Source organism: Rhinolophus sinicus, linkage group LG07, assembly GCF_036562045.2.
Source record: "Rhinolophus sinicus isolate RSC01 linkage group LG07, ASM3656204v1, whole genome shotgun sequence".
In the NCBI taxonomy this organism is placed as follows: Eukaryota; Metazoa; Chordata; class Mammalia; order Chiroptera; family Rhinolophidae; genus Rhinolophus; species Rhinolophus sinicus.
Window position 1 is genome coordinate 50,713,160 of NC_133757.1, and position 26,064 is coordinate 50,739,223.

General features: G+C 49.3%; 1 protein-coding gene across 36 annotated transcripts in view; it reads right to left on the minus strand.

The window, feature by feature from the left end:
• The window catches only part of CAMK2G (calcium/calmodulin dependent protein kinase II gamma), a 52,426-nt gene that overhangs the window by 15,962 nt on the left and 10,400 nt on the right, over positions 1 to 26,064 (minus strand). For 17 of the 36 annotated variants that reach the window (XM_074339597.1, XM_074339607.1, XM_074339604.1 and 14 more), the window contains exons 3-14: positions 23,810 to 23,869; positions 17,085 to 17,139; positions 16,166 to 16,231; positions 13,772 to 13,844; positions 13,516 to 13,618; positions 13,002 to 13,085; positions 12,466 to 12,560; positions 11,771 to 11,893; positions 8,483 to 8,566; positions 8,200 to 8,242; positions 5,557 to 5,619; positions 3,516 to 3,559 (exon numbers count right to left, since the gene is read on the minus strand). In XM_074339597.1, coding sequence (XP_074195698.1) covers positions 3,516 to 3,559; positions 5,557 to 5,619; positions 8,200 to 8,242; positions 8,483 to 8,566; positions 11,771 to 11,893; positions 12,466 to 12,560; positions 13,002 to 13,085; positions 13,516 to 13,618; positions 13,772 to 13,844; positions 16,166 to 16,231; positions 17,085 to 17,139; positions 23,810 to 23,869 — 893 coding nt within the window. The remainder of the gene's footprint in view (positions 1 to 3,515; positions 3,560 to 5,556; positions 5,620 to 8,199; positions 8,243 to 8,482; positions 8,567 to 11,770; positions 11,894 to 12,465; positions 12,561 to 13,001; positions 13,086 to 13,515; positions 13,619 to 13,771; positions 13,845 to 16,165; positions 16,232 to 17,084; positions 17,140 to 23,809; positions 23,870 to 26,064) is intronic. The other 19 variants (XM_074339612.1, XM_074339601.1, XM_074339605.1 and 16 more) reach the window with 3 other exon arrangements.

The window sequence follows — 26,064 nt, forward strand, 5'->3', positions numbered from 1 at the left end:
GGGGCTAAACATCCACATTTGTGAACCAGTTTTACGTCCTCTTTTTCAGACAGAGTCTCAGTTCATCTTCTTTGACCATCATCTACTGAGTTTTAGGGGGGGATTCTTATTTATGAGAGAAAGCTCTTTGGTATAAAAATAATATTAACTCCTCCCATCACACCTGCTGTGAATATTTCCCCCAACCTGTCTGTTGTTGGCCTTTTGATGTTGGTTGGTCATTCTCTTCTTCAACACATGCATCTTAGCCTCTGGTCCCACCACGACAGTCCAAGTCTTTTTCTCAAGAATCAAACTCATTTACTGAGCACATATCAGTCAGACACTAGGCTAGGTTCCCCACATATGCTTTTATTTAAAGCAATTTATCTAATGACTGTTTGCCTAGCTCTCATCTTTCTTAGCATTCCTGGAGGGTCCAGCATTGTTGCATACCTCTGTTCTTCCCCCACCTCTTTGTTCCTTTTACATTTCCTTTGCTGATTTCCTCTTCTTTTCCAGCCCCTTAATAACAAATAACCCCCCAATTTTGCCTTTGCTGGACTCTTAAACCTTCATGTGCTTTGGATTCACATGAGGGAAGGGGAGTATTATTAAAATTCAGATTCTGCCTCTCACCCAAGGCTTCCTAAATCTGAATTCCAGGATGGACCCTGGAATCTGTACATTTTTAATTAGCTCCTTAGGCTAATCTTACATGGCTGCCCCTGACACTCCTCCTTGAGGCCAGCATCTAGAAAGTTCTGTTACAAACATGCTCCTTTATTCATCCTCTCACTACCGTCTCAGTTATCACTGCTTTGTTTCAGGTCCTATTTTGTGCAATCGCTCTTTGCTTTCGCCATACAGAAGCTACTGAAGTTTCCACAATCATCATGCTGTTTCAAACCTGTGTATCTTCACATGTGCTATTCTCGCTGCCTGGAATAGCTCCCCCTCCTTGACCTGGCAAAATCCAACCAACCCTTCAAACTCAGTTCATGGGCCGTCTCCTTCAAGAAAATCTGTTCTGGCTCAGATGCTCGTCTCTCTGCATCCCCAGCACCTGCCCTGAGCACAGGGCCCTCACGGATCTTACTAGACTGCACCAGAACTGGCGGTATCCCTGTCTCTCTCCCACTGTGAACACTTAAAAGGGTGGATTATGTCACTGCCGTCGCAGCTCCTGAGGCACAGAATTGGCTGAGTGAGTGGACTCATGTGATTCACTCAGGCGAGTCCTCATTTGCAGTCCAGTGCGACCGCCTTCCTGGGCTACACCTTTAAAAACCTCTCCATGCAGATCTCCACCTTCCTCTCAATCTCAGTGTGGTCCAAACCAAGCATCTCTTCCCACCACACTGGGCATTCCTTCACAAGTACTCCAATTTCTAGCAGAGGCACCACTAATTCTTTTGACATTCAAGAAACTTTGACATTATCTTCGATGGACCCTTTTTTAACCCCCCACATCCAGTGTGAACTTCCTTTGGCAAACCTCTAATCAGAGCTAATGTGTAATCAGAGCCCAGCATTTATGGGAACAGCTGGACCAATTACCCATAGGCAGCACCTATTCTGATTGGTTGGTGCCTATGCTCTGCTGATGGTTAAGTACTTTGAACATTAACCCTTTCTGTTTCTAACCACCTTTCTTCACCCTACACCCAGATTACAACAAAGCCTAATTGATACCTCCTTTTCTATTGATACCTACCCTTTTCTATTCACTCTTACACCGTTAGCCAAATCTTTCAAAAACATCGGTCTTACTTACCATAGCTTCCCTGCTCAGTGGCCTACAGCGTTTCCCATGGTCTGACATACAAACCTCCAACTCCTCTGCCCAACCAGACCAATCCACTTGCATTTTTGACATTCCTCTACCACACACCCCATGTTCCAGTGGGGCAGAAAACATCAATATGTATAACAGAACCCATAAAAATATTTTTGTGGTGTTTTTACGTTATAGAATACATTCTCATTTTAAAGAAAATACTTGTGTGCAAAGTAAAAAAAAAAAACAAAGGGTGAGTCTCCCTCCCCTGTCTCCTCACCCTCAATCCCCATTCCAATCACTGACTTGTTCCAGTCTCCCTACATCCTTTCAGCTTTCTCCAATAAGCTTTTTCCCAGAAGCCTCTTGGACTGAACCATCCCATGTAGGGTCCAGTACCATATACCATTCAGTGCGTAGCTGATTCCTGGTGTGTCCATTTTCCTCTTCAACTAAACTTGCAACTTCCTAAAGGTAGACAAATATTGCATCACCTCTTCTATCTCTGGTGTGACCCTAGAACTAAGTGCAGCACCGGGCCTGATAAGTATGTATTAAATATTTTGTAAAGATTGATTGACTCTAGCTTCTTCCCCAGGTAGAAACATGAAAAATCTCTCTCCAGCTAAACCTGCCCCCTTTTCCTAAGTTGGCTCCACCCATCTAGCTCATGTCCCTGTAACTAGCGGGGGATGCTGGCCAACCCCAATTCCCTGTCAGCAGGTGTGTGCGGAGCCCAAGCTCCCCTCCTGGGGGCACAAATACACAGAAGCAGGCATGCAGAGAGTGACAGAAAGAGGAGGGGTTGGGGAGAAGGAAATGGCACACACGTGTGGATCTCAGCTGGGGACCTAAGATCCTGGGGAAAGGCCCAATTTAAACTTTTCTTGGAATTTAAAGGTTTGGGTAATTTCACGATTTGAAATTCTATGCAGTGTAAATTGGGAGCCTTCAAGATAGCATGAACTCCTCTTCAATACCACAGCTCCAGGAGCCTTTCTGTCCCCAAAGCAGCTATAGAACACCTTGAGCCCTGTGAGGACCTCCAGCCTCCTTTCCTCCACTTTGCCCAATCAGCCAGTCCCACTAGGGCTTCCTGCTGGTCCCTGTAGGACACTGTTGCCTTCTCTTGTCTTGATCCCACAAGTAAAGCCCCCTCATCAAATGGGAACGAACTATGAGATACACCATGTCCCTCACCTGTTTCTAAGGAGCCTATGCCCCGTGAAAGTTTAAGATACTTTCACTTCATGGTATCTGAGCTGGGTTCTGGAAGCACCTTGGAGATAAGGAAAGACCAAAAGGATAGTAGTGGCTTCAGGTACCAAGCCCTGTACCCTGAGTCAACCAGGCAAACTTTGCTTTCCTTTGTTAAAAAGGGTTTGTGCTTTAAAAAGAAAAAGAAAAAATTAAAACAAAAAACAAAGATTAACCAAATGATTAAAAGACCCAGAGAGTCAAGTCCTGGAAATGAAGCATCTGTCTGGAAGTCAAGTTCAGGATTCAGCTCTAGTAAACCATAATTTGGATCACTTCCCCTGAGTCTTTCCAATCAAGTTAGGGTCTGGAGAAACACATCTCCCTCCTGCCCTCTCAGGCCAGTGGAACCTGCTGTTCTAAGCACAAAGGTTTCTGGTTTAAAGCAGAAAAGCAAGGATAGGAAGGTTCCTTGGGGAAGGGGGAACAAGATGCCAACAATTTCCATAGTGACTGTTAGGAGAGGCCAGTCTCAGGCTAAAGGGGTGGAGACACCTACCTTGACGCCACCGTCCGACTTCTTGTTCAATAGGCTTTTGGCAGCTGTGAAAACAAAAAGGAAAATCAAGTCTCCTGCATTGTACCCTTTCCCCAACCTGAAGTCTGGCAGCTGGATCCGCAAGAGACTGCTGTGTCTGAAAAGGGGGCCAGGAGTCTCCTGAAATCCTTGGAAGCAAAGCCCTTCCTGGTAGCCCGAAAGCATGAAGGACATCTCAAGCAGCGTCAGACCCTCAGGGTGGTAGCTCAGGACCTCCTCTGCTGTGGAAGAGGGCTCAGCAGAAACAGAGACACACTGCTTAGGAGGAGAAACCACGTTCAGTACTGGAGCTGCTTGGGGCATTGGGAACTCTGCCTTCGACAGCTTCCACCCAGGCCTGGAAGCAAAGTGCCAGGGTGAAAGGTGAGGGCTCCGCCCTTAGATGGCGATTCTCAGGACAGCCAAGCTGGAAGGATGCAAGACATCTCCTGAGTGTTCTCAAGAAACAAGTGTCACAGTTCACGAAGGAGACCAGACGTGAGGACAGACAGGCACAGACACAGAAACCAGGACCACCTACAGGAGGGTTTTGCCAGGGGGTTGAAGCCTTGACTGGGCAGGTCCTCAACAGGTTTACTGGGTCCTATCTGCCACCCTTTCCTCCGTCCACTCTGGACCCACTGAGCAGAAAGACTGGACAAAATTACATTATTAAACAGGTTCTAGCCAGTACAAGGTGATGCTCAAGGCTGGTGAGCTCTGTGCAGGAAGGCTGGTGATGCCTGCTGGCCATAAAGGCCACAGGTAGCAGACAGTAGATGGAGAGTCTGGGAGGCGCGGGGAGGTGAAATCAGCCCTACTGTCTGATCTACTGGACTTCACTGGGTTTGCATCTTGGTTGTACCACTTGCTAGCTGTGTGACCTTGAGTGAGTTACTTAACCTCCCTGAACCTGTTTCTTTATCTTTAAAATGGGACAAAACAGGGCCTAGGTCATAGGACAGTGCGGATAGGGACAGATGGGGATCCAATGGGACCATGCATGAAAAGCACTAAGCAGAGTGCTTGGCACATAGCAAATACTCAGTGTTAACTGCTGTCACTACTGTTACTGCCATTCTCACCTTCAGGTGGTCATTTGGACCCAAACTGGGTCCCATCTCTCTACAGTGAGAATAGGGGTCCTTCCGTCACAAAAATTCTGACCCTCCAAAATGGCCTTTGGGTCTATTTCTAGTCATGCTGGGGTTATTTGAAAGTTATTTTTTTAAATGTATTTACTACTATGCCTGACTACCTACTGTGTTAAGTGCTTTATATACCTCAGAGTTCTCAACTCCGACTGCCCATTGGAATCACTTGGCTTATGCCTTTTCCATGCCTTACGGATTCTGAATTTGATGGGTGGGGTGCTGGCATCAGGAGTTTTTACAAGCTATCTTGTACAGGCAGGGTTGAGAGCCTTCAACATACATGATCTTAATCACAGCCATGTTATTTATTAGCCTCCCCCAGGAGAGATGAGAAATCTAAGGCCGGGAGAGCTGACGTGATTTGCTCAGGTTGTGGCAGGGCTAGGATCCAAACCCAGGGACTCTGTCTCCACAGCTTCTGTACTCTATAGCCTTTCAGAACTGAAGGCTTAAAATACCAGACTTCACAATTTTGAGGGGCATGGCTTCCTCTGTGGAGTTTCCAACAGTGCTGTTGAAGCCTAGTCCTAGCACACCCAGGGCTGTCTCTGGGCCCACCTTTGGCCACAGCCCTCATAGGCAGGCCAGGCTCTTGGGCTGTCTGGAGGAAAACCTCCTGCTGCCCAGCTCCATGTCCCCAGGCTATTGCCTCCTGAGAGTTGGCAAGCGCCCAGCATGCATGGCTGGTTAGGGGGCTCCGTAACACCAATGCGCTCGCAGATGCCAAGTTAGGTGGTCCGTCCGGCATGCCCATCTCAGCCCGCAAGCATGGGACTCGCCTCCCTGGTGAGTGGGCCTGGCATGCTGGCCCTCCTGGTGGGGTGGCAGGGAGCCGAGGCAGGCGGTCGGGGAGGACTCATGCCACGTACCTTGCCCGGCCAGGCTGGCGGCGCTCGCGGCAGGCGAGGCGGGGGCGGAGCTCTGCCTGCCAACTGAGGGGATACAATCTCTCAGTGCACAGAGCTGCCGCAAAGCCACGGTGGCCAGTCAGCAGCGAGCATGCCCCAGCGCGAGGCACAGGAACCCGCTGGCCGCCCACGCACAGCAGGGTCCAGGCGGCGTGGCCAAGCCAGCCGAGCTGGGGGAGCGAAGGTGCTGGGGACAGGCTGAGGAGCAGGTGCAGCCAGCCCTGCAGCAGTCTGGGGACCTGAGAGGACCGAGTTCAGACAGAGCATAGGGAATACCACAGCTCTACTTCATAGAAATGGCTTCAGCACCTGTCCTGGGACCACCTCAGGTGAGGGTCTACAGAGAAAAGCCTGACTTGGTGAGAGGCAGTGTCCTTTCTGAGGTGGCCCAGCCCTCGCATAAGGCTATGAGGAAACTGAGCCCCACTTTCAGACCTTCCTCTCTAGGGGACCTAAATGAGGCCATTTTCAGACAGCCCAGGGCAGAGGGCAGCCCTTTCCTCGGGCCACATTCCAAACAGTAGAGAGACTGGCACTCAGGGCCCAGGGAGGGTCCATGGCCCGTGTGCAGCTAAGTTCACTGATGCTCCATGTTCCCCAGCTCCTCAGAGACACAGGCTGCTTTCCCTCTTCAAGGCAGGGAGCCAGGAGAGGCAGCTTTTCTCAGCCCGTACATTACAGTGTTCCAAGGGTAAAAATGCCTAAGAAACAAGGCCCCATGAAGAAAACAAAGGCTGCTGAAGCAGTACATTCTAGAAGCTCTGATTTCACCACTAGCCAACCTGCTAGAGTCCAGGGCTAAGCTACACCCCTGTCAGAATGAACTCAGAAAACAGCCTAGCTTGTTCCTAAAGAAACAGAGGTGACCTTCCTTGTTGATTATACAGGTCATCCTGGAATGCCTGCAGCATTTTTTTTTTTCTTTTTTCTTTTTTTTGGTCTCCTCTGACCCAGGGAAAAGTGAGCATAAAAGCCAGATGAGGTCTGGGAAGCAAGGACAGGAGGCTCTTTAGGGATTAGTGAAGGTGCTTTGTCTTAACAGAGAGAACGATTTCCTTAAACCAGGACACCAATTTTCTGAAATGGACCGGGCGAGATTGCTGCAAGGCCTGAGGCCAGGGGATGGGGCACATGCTATTGATTTCCTAGCAGCCTGTCTTCACATTTCTTCACATTTCTTCCTGAGATCACCCTTCTAGGGTCAGCACAGAAAGGCCCTTGAGTGTCCTAAAGAAAGGCTCTTAAACCAAGAAAGTAGAAGCTGCAAGTAATTAGAAGACAAGAGGCACGATGTGGGACCACAGCTCCTTCCCCGCTGAAAGCAGCCAACTGCGCCCTTCTGTTCCCATCGTGGGAGGTGAATCCAGGACCACAGACTTCCCCTCCTGGGCACCCACAACATAAGAATGAGCCCCACACCAGGGCCAAGGGGATGGCCTGAGGTGGGATACTCCCTCAGCTCACTCTCCAATCTTGACCGTCCTGGGCTCCGTGGTTCTCGCTCAGGCTAGGGCTCATGAAGCCCCATGTCTTTTCACCTGTGGCTCCCCCAGAGCCAGAGCTTTAGGTTACCTGGAACCAACACAGACGAGTCCACTGGGACGCAATCTCAAGGGAGCAAGCTCTGCCCAGAGTGGCTGCCTACGTGAGCCGCCCACACAATCCACACTGCCTTGGTTGTACCACTTGCTAGCTGTGTGCCTCCACGGCAGTGCAGAAGGAAAGCACTGTTATGAGAATGAGAAGGGAGGTCTTGAACCAAAACAGTGGTGCTAGAGGTCGGGTGGGGTGGGGGTGGGGGGGGAAGACCAGGAGAAAAGGCCAAGTCAAAGAGAGCCCTTCCCTCTTCAGTTAAGTCCTGACATTCATCTTTTTTTCATAAAAAAGCCACTGTGCTTCCCAACTGAGGGCAAACAATGGAGGAGAGGATGGGGGTGTGGGGTGTGGGGAGGAGGTGGAATGTCTTGCATCTTAAAAAGAAATATCAAGTGTGATTTACAAATTATTGGTCCCAACTCTCCCAAACGCTCATGCAAATTGAAGCAAGTTCCTTTCCCTCCATCCTGCTAGTCTCTAGTTTTTCACTTTTATAGCTAGTATCACAGAGAATATTTTAAGCACAGTCACTGTAAAAGGTTTAAACATCTGGAATAATTTCTATTAGTCATCTCTACTTGGACACAGTCAAGTAGAGATCACCTCACTGTGCAAATTACTGGTGGTGACTGAGAAAATTCTCTACACCTCATCTCTTTCTTTTTCCCAGCACATCCTCCAACACCCCAGAGATGGGCTAAAATCTTAAAGTGTTGAGAGATCTTCAGACAATTAAATAAGAATCCCCAGGGACCAGGTAAATGGGAGGCTGGGCAGGCTACTCCTTGGGAGGTCCTAGGAAACAGAGCTCATAAATTCGAACCCAAGTAAAGCCCCCCCAAAATCTCAGGTTACAGGAACTAGCCGCAGCAGCCCCTCAAAACAGGATCCTTAACATCTTGGTCAACGTGTTGCCGAGACGCCCAGCTGGGAGGGCGTGGTATGGCAACACCCTGTTCTGACCCACTCACCTCGGTAGAATTAAAGTGCATGGCTGGGAAAACATACCTGAAAAGTTCCGGGAGACAAGCATGGTCGTGAGGATGGCACCCTGGGGAAAGAAGAGGGACCTGTGAATTCAATCGGCCTCTAGAAGTGTCACCAGGTCTCAGGCAGAGAGCAGCTGCTGACTAGAGCCTGACGAAGGCAGGTCTCTGGGGCCCCCCCAACATGTACAACCTTCATAGTTCAGCTGCAATCAGGAAGGGAGCTTCCTTTTATGATGGGGAAGGGGGTGCACTGTCAAAAGGCATGATTTCAGGACACTGGCAGCCCGGAAGGCAAGACTCACCTTCAGTTTTCTCCGGGCGTTGAACTTGCGCAAGCACTCCACAGTCTCCTGACGATGCATCATGGATGCCACCGTGGATCGTTGCTGGAAGCCAGACAGACAGGCCTGTGAGCCCCCAACCAGATCCTCTGGCCCTCACCATAGTCCCAGGACCGATGGCTGTGTACTCAGCCACCCCAGAATTTCTCCGAAGATAAAATGAGGTCATAGATATGAAAATGCTTTTAGAATAATAACACTACCCAAAACTCAAAGTTATGTAAGGAAAAGAATCTGAACGGGAAAACACCACGATATCTGATGCTAGAGGAGGGTGCCTGAGAGAGAGCACTCAGCTTCCCTGGAAAACGAGGGCTGTGTTGGGTCCTCATGCAGTCACTCCTTCAGCAACCGATTACTGAGCACCTACTGTGTTCCAGACTCTGGAACCCAGTGAGAACACAGGGTTCCTGCTCTCTACAGAGAATGTTCATTCCTTCCAAGAGCTCCTCTCAACACCCCCTCCCCCCACACAAGGTCCTAAATGAAGCTGTGATCTGGGAAGTTAGGATCTTTACCTTGATCCTTGATCCATCAATTCTTGTCATCATTTTGGACGGAAATTTTTCTTCACTGTATGACTACTAACTTCCTTCCTCCTTAAACAGAGGCCACTGGACATGCTATACATCTCCTTGATGACTCAGAGTCATCAATACAAACATCAGTTATTACGTAGTATCATCATATAGTGATGTCCTCAGGGGCCACTGAGGTATAGAGGGTGGTGGAGAACAGGGCCTACACAACGACCCCCAGAACATAATATTTCCCTAATTCTGGAGTGCCCATTATAAGTTGCTCACCTCCTCCCTTTGCTGTTGCTGTCTTGGCCAGCCTGCCAGAAAAACAAATCCTACGACAAGCAGCCTGGTACCCATAACCCCACGGAGCCTCCCTGCAATCCTTCCCCTCATCCCGGGCCCACTCCCTTTCCTGGCTCCCAAAGCAACTCTCCCAACTTTTTCTCTTATTTCACCTCCTCCTCCAGAGTGTAAATTTCTCCACAAATTGAAACGAGAGCTCATCAAGAAAGAATTTAAACTTCAGCACTCCCACCCTCAAGCTGATTTCTACTGGCCTGCAACCTAATTCCGGGTCTCAGCAGTATCATCCCTCATGTCCAGTGCAGATCCCTTGATCTGGGCTCAAGAGGCCCTTGTTCTTTTTGCTACCCAAACCTTTGCTTCCTCATCAGCCAATATTTTTAAGCCCTCACTCCGGACCATAGCCTTCTCTGCAGTCTGTACCTCATAGTCAAGCCTCTCCTTAAACAGACTCTCAAAAATTGAAAAACTCCCCTAACCCATCCATCTTCTCTAAATAGTACCATTTCCTCCTTTCACCCCCATTCCCTGTTCACCTCACTGAAAACAGGCTGTGTGGTCTCTCTCACTCCAATGCCTCTATCTGTAAAATAACAAAACAATGGCCTCTATCTGGTCAGAGCCACTGGGTTCTTTTCCATCTTTATCATGGACTCCCTCAAGCATTTGATTATGGACGCTCCCTTACTAAGACCTCCTATTCCTTAGGCTCTCCTCCTCCTGCTCTTCTTTCTCCAACACAAGCTCTCATTCTCAGTCCCCTTTGCTGGCTCTTCTAACTCTCCCTGTCATGAAATGCTGGTGTTTAGTGGTCATTTCTTCTCTTACATAAGCCCAAAGTAAGATTTGATCAGCACAGAAGCAATCTCATCAATTTCTACAAACTGAACACCGCCTATACAAAGGAACTACAACCTGCATTTCTAATTTTTAACTTCTTTTCTAATCCCTAGAACGAGGTTCCCAGACATTACATTCAGTATGTACAAAACTAAAATCATATTTTTTCACACACTGGCTCCTCCTCAGGATTTCTCCTGGGTCAGTAAATGGTATAATGCTCCACTCCACTCAGTTACCAACTCAAACTGGGCAGTTCCCACAGATACCACTCTCTCTTTCACTCCCCATATCCAACTGATCACTAAATTCCTTTGATTCTATCTATCTCCCAAATATCTCAAATCTGTCCACTTCTTGCCACACCATCCATTCTCCTAGCATCACCCTTAGCTGAGCCCTCATCTGGTTTTGCTTACACAATTACGACAGCTTCCTTAGTTACACAGCTTCTAAAGTGATCTTTCTTAATTGCAAATTTCATTCCCTATTGCAAACTCTCAAATAGGTCCCTGTGCTTTCAGAGCAAAATCCAACTCCTTAGGCAGAAACTTTTATGTCACGGAATCTTTTTGGCTTCATTCTCTTGTATTCCTGTCATCATATCTTCATCTACAACCAAACTACTAACAGTCCTTAAACTCACCACGATTCCCCATGGCCTCTCACCCTAGCCCAAGTGTGCAGGTTATCATCATGGGGAATTCCTAGTCATCTGCCAAGAACCAGGACAGAGATCACCACTTCCAGGCAGCCTTCAGCAATCCCACTGCCCACTAGGGACAGTGGGAACACCTGCACATTAAATAGATTCTTTTACATACTTGTCACATTATAGAATGGTAGCCTGAGTGCCTATTCTCTCCAGATAATCTGAGATCTTTGGGGAAAGGGACCATGCCTCATTCATCTTTGTATCTCCAGCACCCAAGAGGCATTCAGTAAACATGGGAAAGGACAAATAAATAAATGCATCAATGGTAATCAATGGAGGCCTAACTGTAGTAGACCCTCTCCTTTGCTTGAAAACAGATATTTCAGCTTGATAGACCTGTATATGAAAACAGAGTATGTTGACCCACATTGATAACCTAGAGGGCTCTTCTGGGGTGAGCTTTATGACTGAACTTCAGGGTGCTCTTTTTAATTGCTCAGAGACCCCTCTGTTTATTTGTTGAGTCTTGGTCACATTTCCGTTGGAGCTGTGTGAGAGTTGAGGTCTGAATATGCACGTTAAGCTGGGCAGTCCACTTTGAGTTCTGCCAGCTACTTTCTATCATCAACTACCTAGAGTCTGCAAAGGTCAACCTAAGCCCTCGTTCAAAATCAGAACTAAATCACACCTGACAATGAGTGGGTGTGAGACAGGTAGAGGCCAGTGAGCCCCATCTGCCTCTCTGAGTCCCTCCTGGTAACATTTACTGACCCTGGGTCCCACCTGGTCCCACTCCCTCTCTGCTGAGTCCTTGCTCAGGGCCCAGAATAATTATTCTCTGCTCATTAAAGAAGGGTAAGGAGGGTACTAAGGGCATTTTGATGGCTGAAACCCCTGATCTCCTCAATCTTGGGTGAAGACACTTACACAGACCCATGGATGCTTGAGAGCCTGGTCAGCTGTGATACGTTTTGCAGGGTTTATGGTCAGCATCTGGTTGATCAAGTTTTTGGCTTCAGGAGTCACTGTGTCCCACTCTGGTGATGGGAACTAAAAAGCAGGAATGGGAGAGGAAAAATATGAAATTTGTGAGCCCCACACCTTGAAAAGTAGGCTCTGTCATCACTCCAACTCCTGTCATTGGGATACTCTGTGTTACCTAAGGCTGCCTGGCAGACAGATGGTATCCCAGAACCCGTGTCAACTTAAAGGCTGGGTCCGGAAGACAGAGTAATCATGGTGAAAATGCCAGAATATGAGACCAGAGCAGGAAGGGGACTCCAACGTCTTCTGAGTTCAACCCTGTCTCTCTACTAGGAGGAAGCAGTGGCTCAGCGGTGTCCCTAAGGCTCCACCTTACGACAGCAATGGAGGGAGCCATCAGACATCTTGTCCCTATGTTACGCAGCACACCACACCTCCATGCCCAAGGATTTCAGTGGGCTCCTTGATTTTATAGCTCCCAAGAATGGCTATGCAAAAAAGTTGCTCCCTGGAACAGTGGGTGGCAAGAATTGAGACCTGTCTGCCCATCCCTGGGTCCTCAAAGTCCCTATAACACTCCCTGTATCCCGCCCCCTCCCTTGGACAGAGCCAAGGGGTGGGAACAAACCAGTCCTTACATCATAGGCTCCGGCCTTGATCTGCTGATACAGCTTGTGTTGATCCTCATCCCAGAAGGGAGGGTATCCCACCAGGAGAATATACAGGATGACCCCTACAAGACAGAATACAGGTCACTGGGGTCAGTCACCTACTTTGCTGAGGAACCGAGAAAGCCATGCAGGGCTCAGAGTCACCCAGAAGGTTAAGGGCCATGTCAGAGACAGAAGTGGCTACCAGCCAGTAATGCTGTGCCACTAGCCATTCCTGCTATGCTTCACTCCCCATGACACCAAGCCACATCAGGGGTTTCTTTAGGCACAACCCATCCTCTAAGGTGTGAGCGAATCTTTGAGGATGCAGCAGAATTCAGAAAGTACTTTGGGGAGGAGGGTGTGATGGGAACAGCCATCCCAGGGGCACTAGAGCAAACCGGGATTTCACATATACCAGACACTTGTGGGACCCGCAAGGAACAGGCGAAGCCTCTTTCTTGCCATTGCTTGAAGTCAAGGGCCCCTAACACCGAAAAGTTGAGAGTGTGGAATGGGCTTACCGCAGGCCCAGATATCCACAGGTTTTCCATAGGGATCTTTTCTCAAGACCTCAGGGGACAAATAACCTGGGGTGCCAGCAAAACCTGTAGCAGAAGAGAGGGCAGAGGCACACTGAACCCACTTTCTCTCTCATTAAGTCCATATCAGCAATTTCCCCCATGTCCCTTCTCACTCCTGATGCTTTTGCTACATAAGCTCTTAGCACATGGGCAGCAAGAGATGACAGGCTCAGCTTCTTGCAGTGCCCGGAATCTAAATCAGAGGGCAAGTCCGTGTTCCTACCAGGAACTTCCAGTCCTCCCCAGAGGCAGCAAGAATACAGTGCTGACAACAGCTAGACTCACTGTATCGAGTCACAGAGGGCCAGGGGGAGCTCTGCACCCTCCCTCTCCTCCAGTCTCTGAGGACACCAGGACCATTAAGGGTCTGGCTTCTAGTTCTGAAAGAGGAAGGCAGATCAGGAAGAGGAGGAAGGGCGGGGGCTGCATTCCAGGAAGACACGGTCACTCTTACCAAACCAAGCCTGCTGCTCTCCCTGTACTTCGATGGCTAGGCCAAAATCAGCCAGTTTGACTGCGGCACCCTTGCATTTACTTGCCAGCAGTAGGTTCTCAGGCTGTGTAGGGAAAAGAGAGAAGCTTGTGAGGCACCCACCTTTCTTCTGCCCAGAGGGACCCTAGTTTGGGTGGGCCCTCACAGTCCCACCACCTGGCAGCAGGTGGCGCCAACGCTTTACACACCGGACTCAAAGGGGGAGCCAGAGTAGTACCTTCAGGTCCCTGTGGACGATGTCATGCTGGTGGATGTGGTTAACGCTCTCCAGAATCTGATGTATACAGTGGCTGCAAAAGCAGAAGAAAAAGAAATGTTAATGCATGATTAAACCACCTTATCCACAGCCAGACGCTGTGGACTAAAGCACGATATAACTCTGGGTCACTAGGTTCACAGATACTCAGTGAACGCCAAGTTAGAATCTCGGACTTCGGACATCATCCAGTGCAACCTATTTTACAAAAGAAGAAACTGAGGCCCAGGCAGATTAAGTGATTTGTAGACGGTCTCCCGCTAGATAATGGCAGAGGACAAACGAGAACAGGGTCCACTAGGGCCCACCATGCCTCCTTAGACTGTAAAGGCCCAACAAACACAACCAGTTTGTTTCCACGAGACGGGACACTCCAGACTCCTGAGAAGGGGAAACCATCCAATCCTTTCCTTTCTTCTCTTTTCCACAACAACAATTCTGTTCTTCAAGAAGACGCTTGTGGTGGCAACTTAGGAAAGGAGAGTCCATCTAAAGCTAAGTTGTTTTGGGTGGGTGTACTCATGTTTCTTTAAACATCTGTTGAGTGCTTACCGGCACTGTGCTTAGTACCTCACAGGCTGGGAAGGTGACTAAGACCCAGTGCCTACCCTGAGGCTTGTCACCTAGAAAGGGAGATAAAATACTACACAGACACCTTTAAGAAACAATGCACTTAAGAGGGGCCCAAACAAGGCACCTGAGGAGCATTTCTGATAATGATTTTGCATAGAAAAAGACAAACTAAGACAGAGTCACATTCATGCTGATTCTTGAATCAGGCTTTCCACCTTTCAAACCATCCTGCCCCACGTGCACTCAAACTCTTGGCAGGGAGTGCTGACAGTCTAGAGCAGTGGTGAAAACTGGGGGACAATTTTGCCTCACAAGGGACATTTGGCAATGCCTGGAGACATTTCTGGTTGTCACAACTGAGGTGTCGGGTGCTAATGGCATCTAGTGGGTAGAGGCCAGGGATGATTTTAAACCTCTACAGTGCACAGGAAGGGGCTTCACAACCAAAAATGATCTGGCACCAAATGTCAGTACTGCTGAGGCTGAAGAACCCTGACCTAGAGAATGGAGCCTCAGCCAGCAGACACCACCATGTATGTGCAGGAGGCTTGCAGTGTCTGGGGGTGCTGGGCCAGTGATCTGGACGTATTACGCCTTCCTTAAAATCTGATGCTGGGGCTTCCACAAGAGCCAAAGGGTCTTACCAGGCTTCTGGAGGCAGAGGCTCAGACCTCCCTACAAGACACAGCCCAAGAGTAGGCCAAAGAGACTTTAAGACTGAGCTGAAGAGGCGAGTCTTCACAGAAATGTATAATTAGAACAGAGCCAGGCTAGCAGGGAGAGCCTTCTGGCCAAAAATGGCAAAAGTGAGAAGTGTCCCAGAGAGCCAGGCCAAGCCCACTGGTACAGTCACCCCCCGAGCTCTCCCTCCTCCCCGACAGGCTCCCTGAGCTATCACCGCCTCCTCCCGCCCCACAGCCTGGTCCTCCCCTGCTGGCACTGGAATTCATCTCCCCACTTGAGAATTTTTCCTGAGGCTGAAGCATCTGAAGTTGATCAGCAAACACTGGCCTCTCAGAGTTAAGAAACTTGTGACGAAGCTGCACTCCCCCCCTCTCCAGAGGCAGCTAGAACTGCCACATATGCCAGATCAGCTACAGGCAGGATGATCAAAACCAGGTTGTAAGGACATCACCCTCAGAGAAAAGTCGGAGCTAGGGGAGGAGCCGAGGCAGGGAAGGCTGGCCAAACAAGAACCCAGAGCTGTGGTGTGGGAGGAATTCTGCTGTGTCACGTAAAGGAGCTGCCAGGGCTTCCTTCCATGGAGGGTGGGGGGCTAAGAGTAGTGGCAGAGGAATGTTCTCCCGGCCTGAGGACCCTCATCGGGGCTGGTCACAGTGGTCAAGAGACAATGTGATGAAGGTTGAAATCTCCCGAGAAGGTTCCTGGCAGGACTATCAAGACAGACGTTCACACTCCTTTGGGACATAAACCATGTTTTCTCCATCTCTGGATCATCCCCAGGATGCCTTGTACACTGTAGAATTCGTCAAAGGAAAGAAAGGGGGTGGGGAGGGCCCCGAGGCATGCTCGCAAGAAACAGTTATTTCTGGGGTGACGAGGTAAAGGAGACTTGTAAGAGCTTTGCAAGAAAACTGATCAGGAAGTGCTGAATTTTTAATTTTTTATATTGCCCACAGAACGCAACCTGAGTCCAGCTCTACAGGGTCTTTGTCCAGACGAGCTTTTCTGATCTTCCCTAAAGAGTATTCAGAGGCCTGACAATGCCTGACCCCTAAGGTACCCAGGACTCACACTTGAACTCTAGGGCCCTCATCTCACCTGGCATCAGCTTCACTGTAGTATTCTCTGGCCACGATGTCTTCAAACAGCTCTCCTCCGGTAACACTGCAACCAACAGACAAAGACGGTCAGAGGAGGCAGGTCAGTCAGCCAGCATCCAACAGGTAACAGGTCATACTGCAGAACAGCTTTTACAGAAATTCCAACTCGACATGCATTTCCTCTGAGAGCCCAGAACACTCTCAATCCATCAGTGACATAAGGCGTCTCCTTGGAGTAATGTGGGCCCTCCTTTTCTCCCACACATTTCTGTTTCTATAACCTACAGATTAGCTAATACTCAGGCAAAGATGAATATACACGGATCTAAGAGAAAATAATCGACCTACTCAGAAAGTCATAGCTTTATTTGAGACCAACATGAATACTAAAGATACAACTGCTACTACTGAAGTTGAAGAATAATGAGACCAAGGAAAGGGACCCAACGCTGACAATACCAGAGGGGTTTCCAGGAGGTGAAGAGCCACTTCTGAGATATTTAACCACAACCAAAGTGCGGAGAGACCAATTAGAGCCCAGTTCACAACTAATAAGAGCTACCTTCGATTTCTCAGAATTTTTAAGGTCATGCAAAGAGCTGTATTCTCTTTCTCACTAAGGACAGCACACCAAGGAACAAGAAAAAAGCATCTGCACAAGGTGTGTTGCTGAACAGAAATACGACAGCAAAGCCATCTGGGGTTCGGAGCCCTGGGGAGATACTGAGTGAGCAATGAGACCCACTCAGCAACCTGTCCATTACCAGAGAAAGTTCAAAATCAAATTCTTTCCCTCGGGCAAAGGAGAGGGACCCTTGGCAGAAGCTGAAGACCCCCCAGTTTGCGCCTTTTTCTGAGCCTTCATCTTAAGCCAGCTGGAGGGAAAGGCCCCCACACCCTCAGAAAGTGGCACTTACAGGTCAAACACGAGGTAGTGAAACCCTTCTTCAGAAATACTGTCATGGAGGCGCACTGCAAGAGAGGAGACGGGGACAGACATTAACAGAGAGAAAACTTGGAAATCCTATTCCTGTCCTCCTCAGCATCCCCACCCATGCTCGATCCTGTCAGCCTTCCTGGGCTCTCTCCTGAAGGAGCGGCAGTGAGAAGTGGCAGCATGCCCAGCGCTCCCCGATCCAAGGTTATGCGGCCACAGAGCAGACACACTCAGACCCCGAGCCTAGCACTCTGGTTGCCACCTCAGACTGCCTCAGATGTAGGCAAGACAGACAAGCTTTGCGGTTAAGAAGACAGAGAAAAACAGGAACCTTCCCAGAGGGGCTGGTCCCAGAGAAAGTGGTCCTGGGATATGATGTACGACAACACAACACAGAGGGAGAAGCACCTAGTGACACGTCCCCACAGGAGGACAGAGACTGACAAGATGGCGGAGCCCAAGAGCTCTTTCAGAGGAGTAAATGGGAACAGAAGAATTAACGGCAGGGGAAGGAGTGGGAGAGGCAGAGCCCAGCAGGAAGGCACAGGGATCGAGGATGACGGACGGTGAGCATGGGGGGACAACACGCAGATTCAGGCAACAACGACAATAACTGTTTACTAAATGCCTATTGTGTGCCGGGCCTTCTGTCAGGTTCTTTGCATACATTAGTTATTCTACAAGCATTTAGTGAGTGCCTACTGTGTGCGAGACCCTGTGCTAGATGGTTTAGAATTCGGAAGGCCACAGTGCCTGCCTTTAAGGTGTTCATTGTACCTGACGACCACCCCATTCCCCAGATGAGGCCACAGGAGGCTCAGGGGCATATGGTATCTTGCCAAAGGTCAAAGATATGGTGGGTCGAGATGCAAACCCAGCTCTTTCTGACTCCAAAGACTAGTCTACACCACTGATTCCTGTAAGGAATGTGGAACGGCTCACATACCCAGGCAAAAAAGCAATGGAACCAGGGAGAGAGGCCACTCACAAATGTACCTACAGCCGCTTCACAGATGGGTCCAGGAGGCCACAGTACAGAGCTGACAACCACAACTCACAAAATCCAAGAGAAGGCTGGTGAGAAGAATCCCTTCCTATTCCCCGCCTCCAGAGCGCTTGGGCAAAACACCAACCTAATGTTTTCTGAGGTCTCTTCTTCAAGCTTCTGCCCACAAAGCCACCTCTGGATTAAATGCCAAGCCCCGAGCATCATTCTAAATGCAAACACAATGTGATGCTTTGGCTGACAATCTGGTTGTTCCTGTCCCTTCCCTCACCTGAACTCTCTTGATGGGGAAACCTCTGTTCCAAAGGGCTCCCTCTGTTTGACCTTTGCGACAACCCTCGGCAGTTTCAGGAGCATTTCACAGAGCACTTCAGGAATGGCCCGTCACCAAACCAACCAGTGAAGTTCTTGGATACACAGAAATCACCGTGTCTCTTCCTTGGCAGGGCCCAGGCTGCCAACCTCCCCAAACGACAGCTTCCCTTTCCAGTATCAGAGCGTTTCATCAGGGCTGAGGCGCTTCCCTTCATCCTCTCCCCACCAAAGCAAGATCAGCCAGAATATAAAATAACAGGCACTGAGCCATCGCTGGAGCGCCGTGGTTCTCCTCATTTGACAAACAAGGACTCGGGCATGCCAGATCTGAACCAGGGCCTAACGACTGTTTATACTTCCTATTGCCTACCTTATTTGATCTGTGTCGGTTACTCAACCCCAAATTCCACCCCAAACTCAGTATTTCTGTGATGTACCAATGACATCAAAGGCAGGTGGTACTTCTAAAATCCCTCCTTCTCAAACCATTCTCTCCTATCCTTGAGCAAACAAGCTCCCACTTCTCTAGGCCTGCAGATGACAGAAGGAAGGAGCTACAGCCAGACCCCTGCTTCCCTCCCACCCTAACCGACCCAGGCGTGCTCACATGAGCTCCCCCAAAGCCCAGCCACCTCCCTCCTCACTTGTGCGCTCTGGTCTAAGTCGGTGCTGCATGCTGAGTCCTGCCACAGCTGCTGCTCCCTTGCTTCCAACAGGACTTTTCATTTAATTAAAAATTTGCTATTAAAAAGCATTAAAGTGTGTAATACCAATAATCCCCTGGAAATCAGCTGTCCCAGAAGCTAAAGACCAGCTTCGTTAGGGAGGTGACAAACAACAGCAGGATGGTAAGCTAACACGACAGCAGGTATGAGGATACCAGCCACTCTCAGGGGAGCTCTGCCTCCCCAGGACCCCCGCCCCAGCCCAGCCCAGCCCAGCCGGGCTGAGAACAGGACAGAAAGTGCAGACACCCAAGCCTATACCCAGTGAGGGAGTCACTGGCATTTGCCCTTCTCTAGGAAGGCCACACACAGAGCCCACGGGTGGGACGTGGGCCGCGGGAGAAGCTGGGAGGGGACTCAGGGGAGAAGCAGCAAAGGCAGATTCACCCTCCCAGGCCACCCAGCCCAAAGACTGGCTTTGGCGTGGACCCCAGAGCAAGGCTGCACTAAGACAAGAAAGAACAGGCATGGAAGGTCCATATCTGAACAAGACTGCCATCGTTTTGGTTTTTTCCATTTGTAAAGAAAATAACAAGGAACTGGGAACAAGAGGAGAAACGGGACTGCACCACTCTAAGTGCCTACCTAGCAGATTCTTAATAATAATGATCTAAATTATAATAACTAACACTTAATTGAGCTGTTTCTACGAGCAAGGCACTGTGCCAAGTGCTTCACATATGTTATTTTATCGAACTCTCACATTAACTCTGTGGGGCAGGTGACTTCCGTTAGCCCCAATAACAGGAGAGGAAAGAAAGAACTCACCCAAGGTCATACTAAGAGGCAGAACTGACACTTGAAGCCAAAACAAACTGACACCAAAACCCTGATATTGCAGAACTGCCTTTAGGGCGTCACTTTCTCCATCATCTAAGGCAAAGGAGATCCAACATGCCCCGCTACCCCTGGCCATTCTGATTTGCTCATCAACGTCCATTCTGCACCGTCCCTGAAGCAGGCGTGGCTGTACATGCCACAGGTACAACCGTGAAGACGAGAAACCCAGCGCTGCCACCACGGAGCTTCCAGGAGAATGGGGAAGACAGGCTTTAAACCAACACTTAGGTAAGAAGCATTCCTGAGCTGAGGGCTATTGATGCAGGCAGTGAAATCATCTGACACCCAGCCCATTCCACAGTAATGAAAGGGCATGATGGCCAAGGCGGGCCAGACCAAGTCTACAGACAGGAAGATCTGGGGAAAGGAGGATACAGCGTTTATTGCATTACAGTGATAAACCTAATTATTGTTCTTTACCAACGGTGGAAGGAAGAACAGGCCATAAACCACCTAAATACTTCTGATGTTTCATACCTTCAAGGACTGACAAAGCCACAGACCTTTGCTTCTCTACATTCGCTCCCCAGACCAGCCGCGTGAGCTTCGCCTGGCGGCATGAGAAAGCTCAGGTCCACCCCAGACCTACTGAGTCAGAATCTGAATTTTAATGCGATCCCTTGGTGATCCATGAGCACATAAAAGTTTAAGAAGTGCTGCTCTAAACCACAAGGCTAGACTGTGATGGAAACTGCTGGGGCAGCTCAGCACGCAGGGAAGATGAGTCTATTCATCAGAGGAATGGAGAGCAGGGAGCAAGCAGATCACAGGTGGAACACACTCCATTCAAACTTCAGACCATGAGCACACCTGCTGGGTCCTCTTAACTCCACACCGTTGGCCACTTTCCCAGGGCTGTTTTACGTTCTGTAGTACCCCTCACAACCAATAGGCCCCCCCGCTTTTTTTTAATTAGTAGACTTTATTTTTTAGAGTAATTTGGGTTCATAGCAAAACTGAGCAGTACAGAGAGCTCTCACATGTCCCCTGTTCCCAAACACACAGAGCCTCCCCCACCATCCACATCCCCCACATTTGAGTGGCACATTTGTTATAATCGAGGAACCTACACTGACACATCATTATCACCCAAAGTCCACGGTTTACATTAGGGTTCACTCTTCCACCAGCCTTTTAACTCCTGGGCCAGAATATCTATCAGGAAAAACAACTAGGGATGCCTGGTTCCTTGCAACAAATACCCTCCTGAATTCAAGTGCCACGGAGTCTGACAGCCATCAGAGGTTGACCATAAGCTCTTTGCTCTCGGCTTCCTCAACTCTATACCACTCTCGGCTGGTCTACATGTATCCCTGTGGGACGGAGTTAGAGAGGCTGGAGCCAAAAGGGCCACAGCTCTGAAGGGTGGAGAGACGACAGGAATGGTGATTAGGGGGACAAAACTGCCTCCTCTCCTGCCACAAGCCGGGTCAGCATCCATGGCAACCCCTGCCTCCTGGACTCGTAGCTCTGCCACATCTCCGGGAGCCCTGGTTCCTACCGGAAGCCAGACAGTCTGGCCAGCCAGCTCTCCCAGGGCACAGTCCTGACTCACCCTTCCCTCTCCCTGTCCTTGACCTCAGAACAGGGCCTCAGACAAATACCACCTCAGTACCTGGGAGCAGTCAGGAAATGGAAAAACAGGGCTAGGCAATCAGATGCTGACAAACGGAGTGTGCCTTCCTGGCCTTGCCTGTCTTGCTGCCTCCCTAACAGAGCAGATGGCTGTGGTAGACGGTCCCTCCATCTGCCTTAATTCTGAGTTGAGGGTAGGTGGTAGAAAGAAAGGGCTACCAACCTAAGTAAAGACTAAAAGGTATATTTAATTTGTAGAAATACATCAAAAAGAAAAAGAAAAAAAAGACTAGTACTTCTTCCAGCTAGAATCCCATTTTTGCCCTCCTGGTTGTTTCTCAGTTGTCTTCATCCTACCCCAACCCTCTGGGGTTGATGCAGACTTGGTTCTGCCTCCTGCCTCATCTACCCCACCCACTGTTCTCCTCCCGGATAGGGATAATTCACCACTGCTCTGTGAGTTGGTCACAAGGAGCATAAGGAAAGCAAGTTGCTGTCAGACTGAGACCCAGGACTGGAACACCAAAATGCTTCTGGGCTCACGGATGTTTTTAGTTACCCACGTGCTTTTCCCTCCTGTTCTAGAACTTCTGGGTCACAAGATCACAAGGCCAACAGGCACCACATAGGCCATGCAAACGTGAGATAACAGGGAGTGGTCAGGACGGTGGCCAGTGGGCTAAGGCGGCAGCCACTGCCCAGCCCCAGCTGATTTTGGTCATGCGTGGACACTGGCTCAGCACAGCCAAGCTTTCTGATTCAAAAGACTGGGAAATAACATTTTTTTCAAAATGTGAAATCTTGCTTTTTAAATACTGACTGGCAAGTAATAAAAATATTTTTAGACCACTGGACCGGCCAAACCAAACACGCCTGAATTTGTGACTGCTGTTTAAGGTGTTCTGTCCATCGTATCTCTTCGACGGAAGGCAACTCATGGGTCCCCACTGTGCTGTTTTCATGTGGGTCTAACTTCAGAGATCACGCAGGAGCTACAGTAGTTCCGAGCCCAGGAACTGTCGGCTGAGAGGTGTTGGTTCCGCGGAACACACTGCGCCAGGCAGAGCTGAGCACTGGCTATGCCAATCTGCTTCGGGTGTAATACAAGCTGCTGATTGGGATCTATAAAGCCCTGCATGGTTGGCGTTCTGGTTACCTCAGAGCTGCTCCTCTCCCCTTGGGCAGGAGTATGACCTCCGCTCTCCCAAGTAATAGCACACACGGAGCATTCTAGCCCCAGATCTGTGATGCCAGAGGCTGAGTCGCTCTGGAGGATGCATTAAGCTTCGGCAAGTTGCCTCACAGCCCTGGCCGCCAACACAGTAGAGTGGGCGGCCTCCGGGGCACTGTGGGAGCCCCGATATTTAGGCCATGCCTGAGGAGCACGGAACACATGTTGTTCTTTGTGATGACTCAGGGCTTTCAGGGAGAACCTAGGAGACGCTCCCTGCTCTGCCTCGAGTCAAGACTGGGGCTTCTGCTCAGACACTGCAGCCAGCCTAGTTTCTGTCCTCTCTGCGAGAAGCACCAAATCAGGGCCAACGCTTTTGGCAAAGACTGTTTCAGCTGAACAATGTAAAACTGAGCCGGAGTGGGTTGTGGCAGGCAAACCTCCTCAGGCTTTAGAACAACTAACAATGTGCTCTTGTCCCCCAATTCAGGGTGGGAGCAGTGAGAAATCCTCTTCATATTTTCTCCTTCCCTACCCGAGTGGCTCCTGCCATCCCTTCTCCAGAGACGCCAGGCGGGTGGGCAGCTTGCTTTCCTGGCTCTGGGGAATATAAACAGGAGCACCATGGAAACCCCCAGAGTGTGCACGGCACTGCAACAGGAACAAAACTCTTTCAAGTCCAGAAACAAAATCCGGACCCTTTTATGACGGCCGTGGAGGGCCCCTGGTGAGGGACGAAGGCAGGCTACAAGCCCAGAACCTCACACGCTGAGGACCTTGGACCCCAGCCCAAAGACAGAAGGAGAGGGGAAGAAAGGGAGTCTGAAACCTGTCCCAGTACCTCATATCCCAGCCCTGAGATAGCACCACAGGGATGGAGACACCCTGGTCTCTAAACTAGAATGAATGCCCCAGAATTCTGAGCCAGACACAGCTGCTTTCCCTCTTCGGCCAAAAAGGACACCAGGCAAAGACCCATGGACAGAAGGAGTCCCACACACAAAAGCAGTGGATCTTGGTTCTCCCCTGCTGCTACAAAACACCCAAGAAAGACTCTATACAAGCACACTTACCAATGTTTGGATGTTTCAAAAGTCGGCATATCCGGGCCTCCCGTTCTAGTTTCTGGTGATCTAAAAGCAGAGGAGAGAAACCAAAATCCATCAACTATCCGTTCTATTTACAGCCACCTGGCTATTTACACTCCTTCAATTCTTAGGCACCAACTATACGCTTTTTACGATTTGCTGCATCAATCCAAGTCATGGCAATCTTGGAGACAGGTATTATGACCTTTTCCAGATGAGGAAATGCCTTAGGAAAGGAAAGCACCTCAAGCTAGTGAGTGGCAGAGCCAGGATATGAATCCAGGTCTTCAGCTAAACTCTGGTGCTCTTTCCACTACAGCAGGGATGTCAAGCTATCCAGAATCTCTTTCTCGTTAGAAATACTAACAATAGCTAGGTTTTATTGAGCACCTACATGACCAGGTACTGTGCTAGTTTTGCATATATTCTCCACTTTAGTCTTCATAGCAACCCTGAAACATAACGACGATGACAACGAAGATGATGATTTGAAAATATAACAATAATTACTAACATTTATTGACAGCTTACTTCTACACCAGGCAGATACACCTTTTAACTTAGCTTCATAACAAATCTAATGAGGTTGGTATTATAATGATGCCCATTTTACAGAAATCCGACTTCTCCCCAGGATCCTCTTGCCCATGCACTGCTCTGGCATTCAGGCTCTGGGGTTCCTCTACTTTGGGGAAATGACCAGAATCCAAGAGTCTGCAGATCCAAGCAAGCTGCATTGGTCAATTCCTTCCACAGGAAGGCAGAGCTCCAGGAAATAGAAGGAGAGGATGCTGCTACTCACAGCAAGGTGGCCTCTAAGCCCTTTCCATTCTGCTTCCCTAGCTCTCCTTGCTAGAATCTTGCCAAAAGTTACCTCCTTCACCAAGTTTTTCCTGTTCCTCTTGGTAGATGCAACCTTCTCATGTCTACTCCCCTCATCTCCCACTGCACCTCTCACAATTCTCACATCATACATCAGTTATCTTTCAGTCACAAGCTCTTCAAAGGGTGGAACTTTTCTGAGTGGTGTTTTCTAGAGTTCCTTCCATAACAGGGGTTTAATAAGGGTTCCTCAAAAACTTCAACAATAGTAGTAATAACTATTATTTACTAAGTATTTACTATATGCCAGGCAGTGGCATGGATTATCTTATTTCATCCTCACAGAAACCATGAATTAGGGGATCTGATTAGCTCCATTACATTACAAACAAGGAAACTGAAGCTTAAACAGTTAAAGTAACTGCCCAAGGTCACATAGGCAATGGATGCAGATGGTCTGAGCCTAGAGCCCTCTTTCTCCATCACTATGCTATGATAACAGCATAAAGAAAAGAGCATCAAGTAAAGACTCCAGGCTTTGGGGGGCACAGTCCAGTTCACCCTAATATCTCTAGGCCCAGGCAGATGCCTTCACATCCACACCTGCCAAACAATTCCTGCCTCCCTTGCTAGGGGCTTCTGCTCACCTGGCCTCTACCTAAACAGCAAAGAGCCTCTGTAAAGCCTCCCGTAAGTGCTATGATTGTCCCCATTTCATAGATGATGAAACTGAGGCCCAGAAAAGTAAATAACTTGCCTGAGATCCTACAGCAGAAAAGGTATAGAACTGGGATTCAAACCCAGACCTGTGTGAGATAATGTAGTCTGAGGTAAGAATTATAGACCAGAAGGAATTCATATTTATTGTTTCACCAACCACCCCCAGCTTTGTGCGACACTTTCCCTCTAGCAACAGCTCTGCTTTGTGGAAGAAGGAGGTAGGGACAGGCAGAGATTAGTTCCTGCTGCCCAGCTAATCCATCCCAGCTGCCCGAGATCTGGGTCAAGCCTTCCTTCCCATCCTCAGGCTCAGCATGACCACTGACCAGGATGCAGCCAGGACAACCCCAGGTAACCCCACACTCCCACATCACCTGGGGACCTTCAGAAGGTGGGGCAGTCAAGAAAGCAGTGCCAGCCCTGTCTGGTGCGGGGGGCAGGGGGGCTCGCTTCTTCCAGATCTGGCTGGGAGGATGTCAGAGCTAAGCCCCCTTCCTCCTGTCCCTAGTTGGAGGTACCACTAGCCAGCCCCACAGCTGCAGACTCACCAGCGCTCTCTCTGACACTCACCTCACAATCCTCCAACCCACAACCCTCGGACTTGGCTGCCTGGGCAGGTGCAGAACAGTATCTTGCTATGCGGAGGTGGCAGCTGAGGCGAAGGCCCAGAAGATTAATGTTTATCTCCTCCCTTAAGT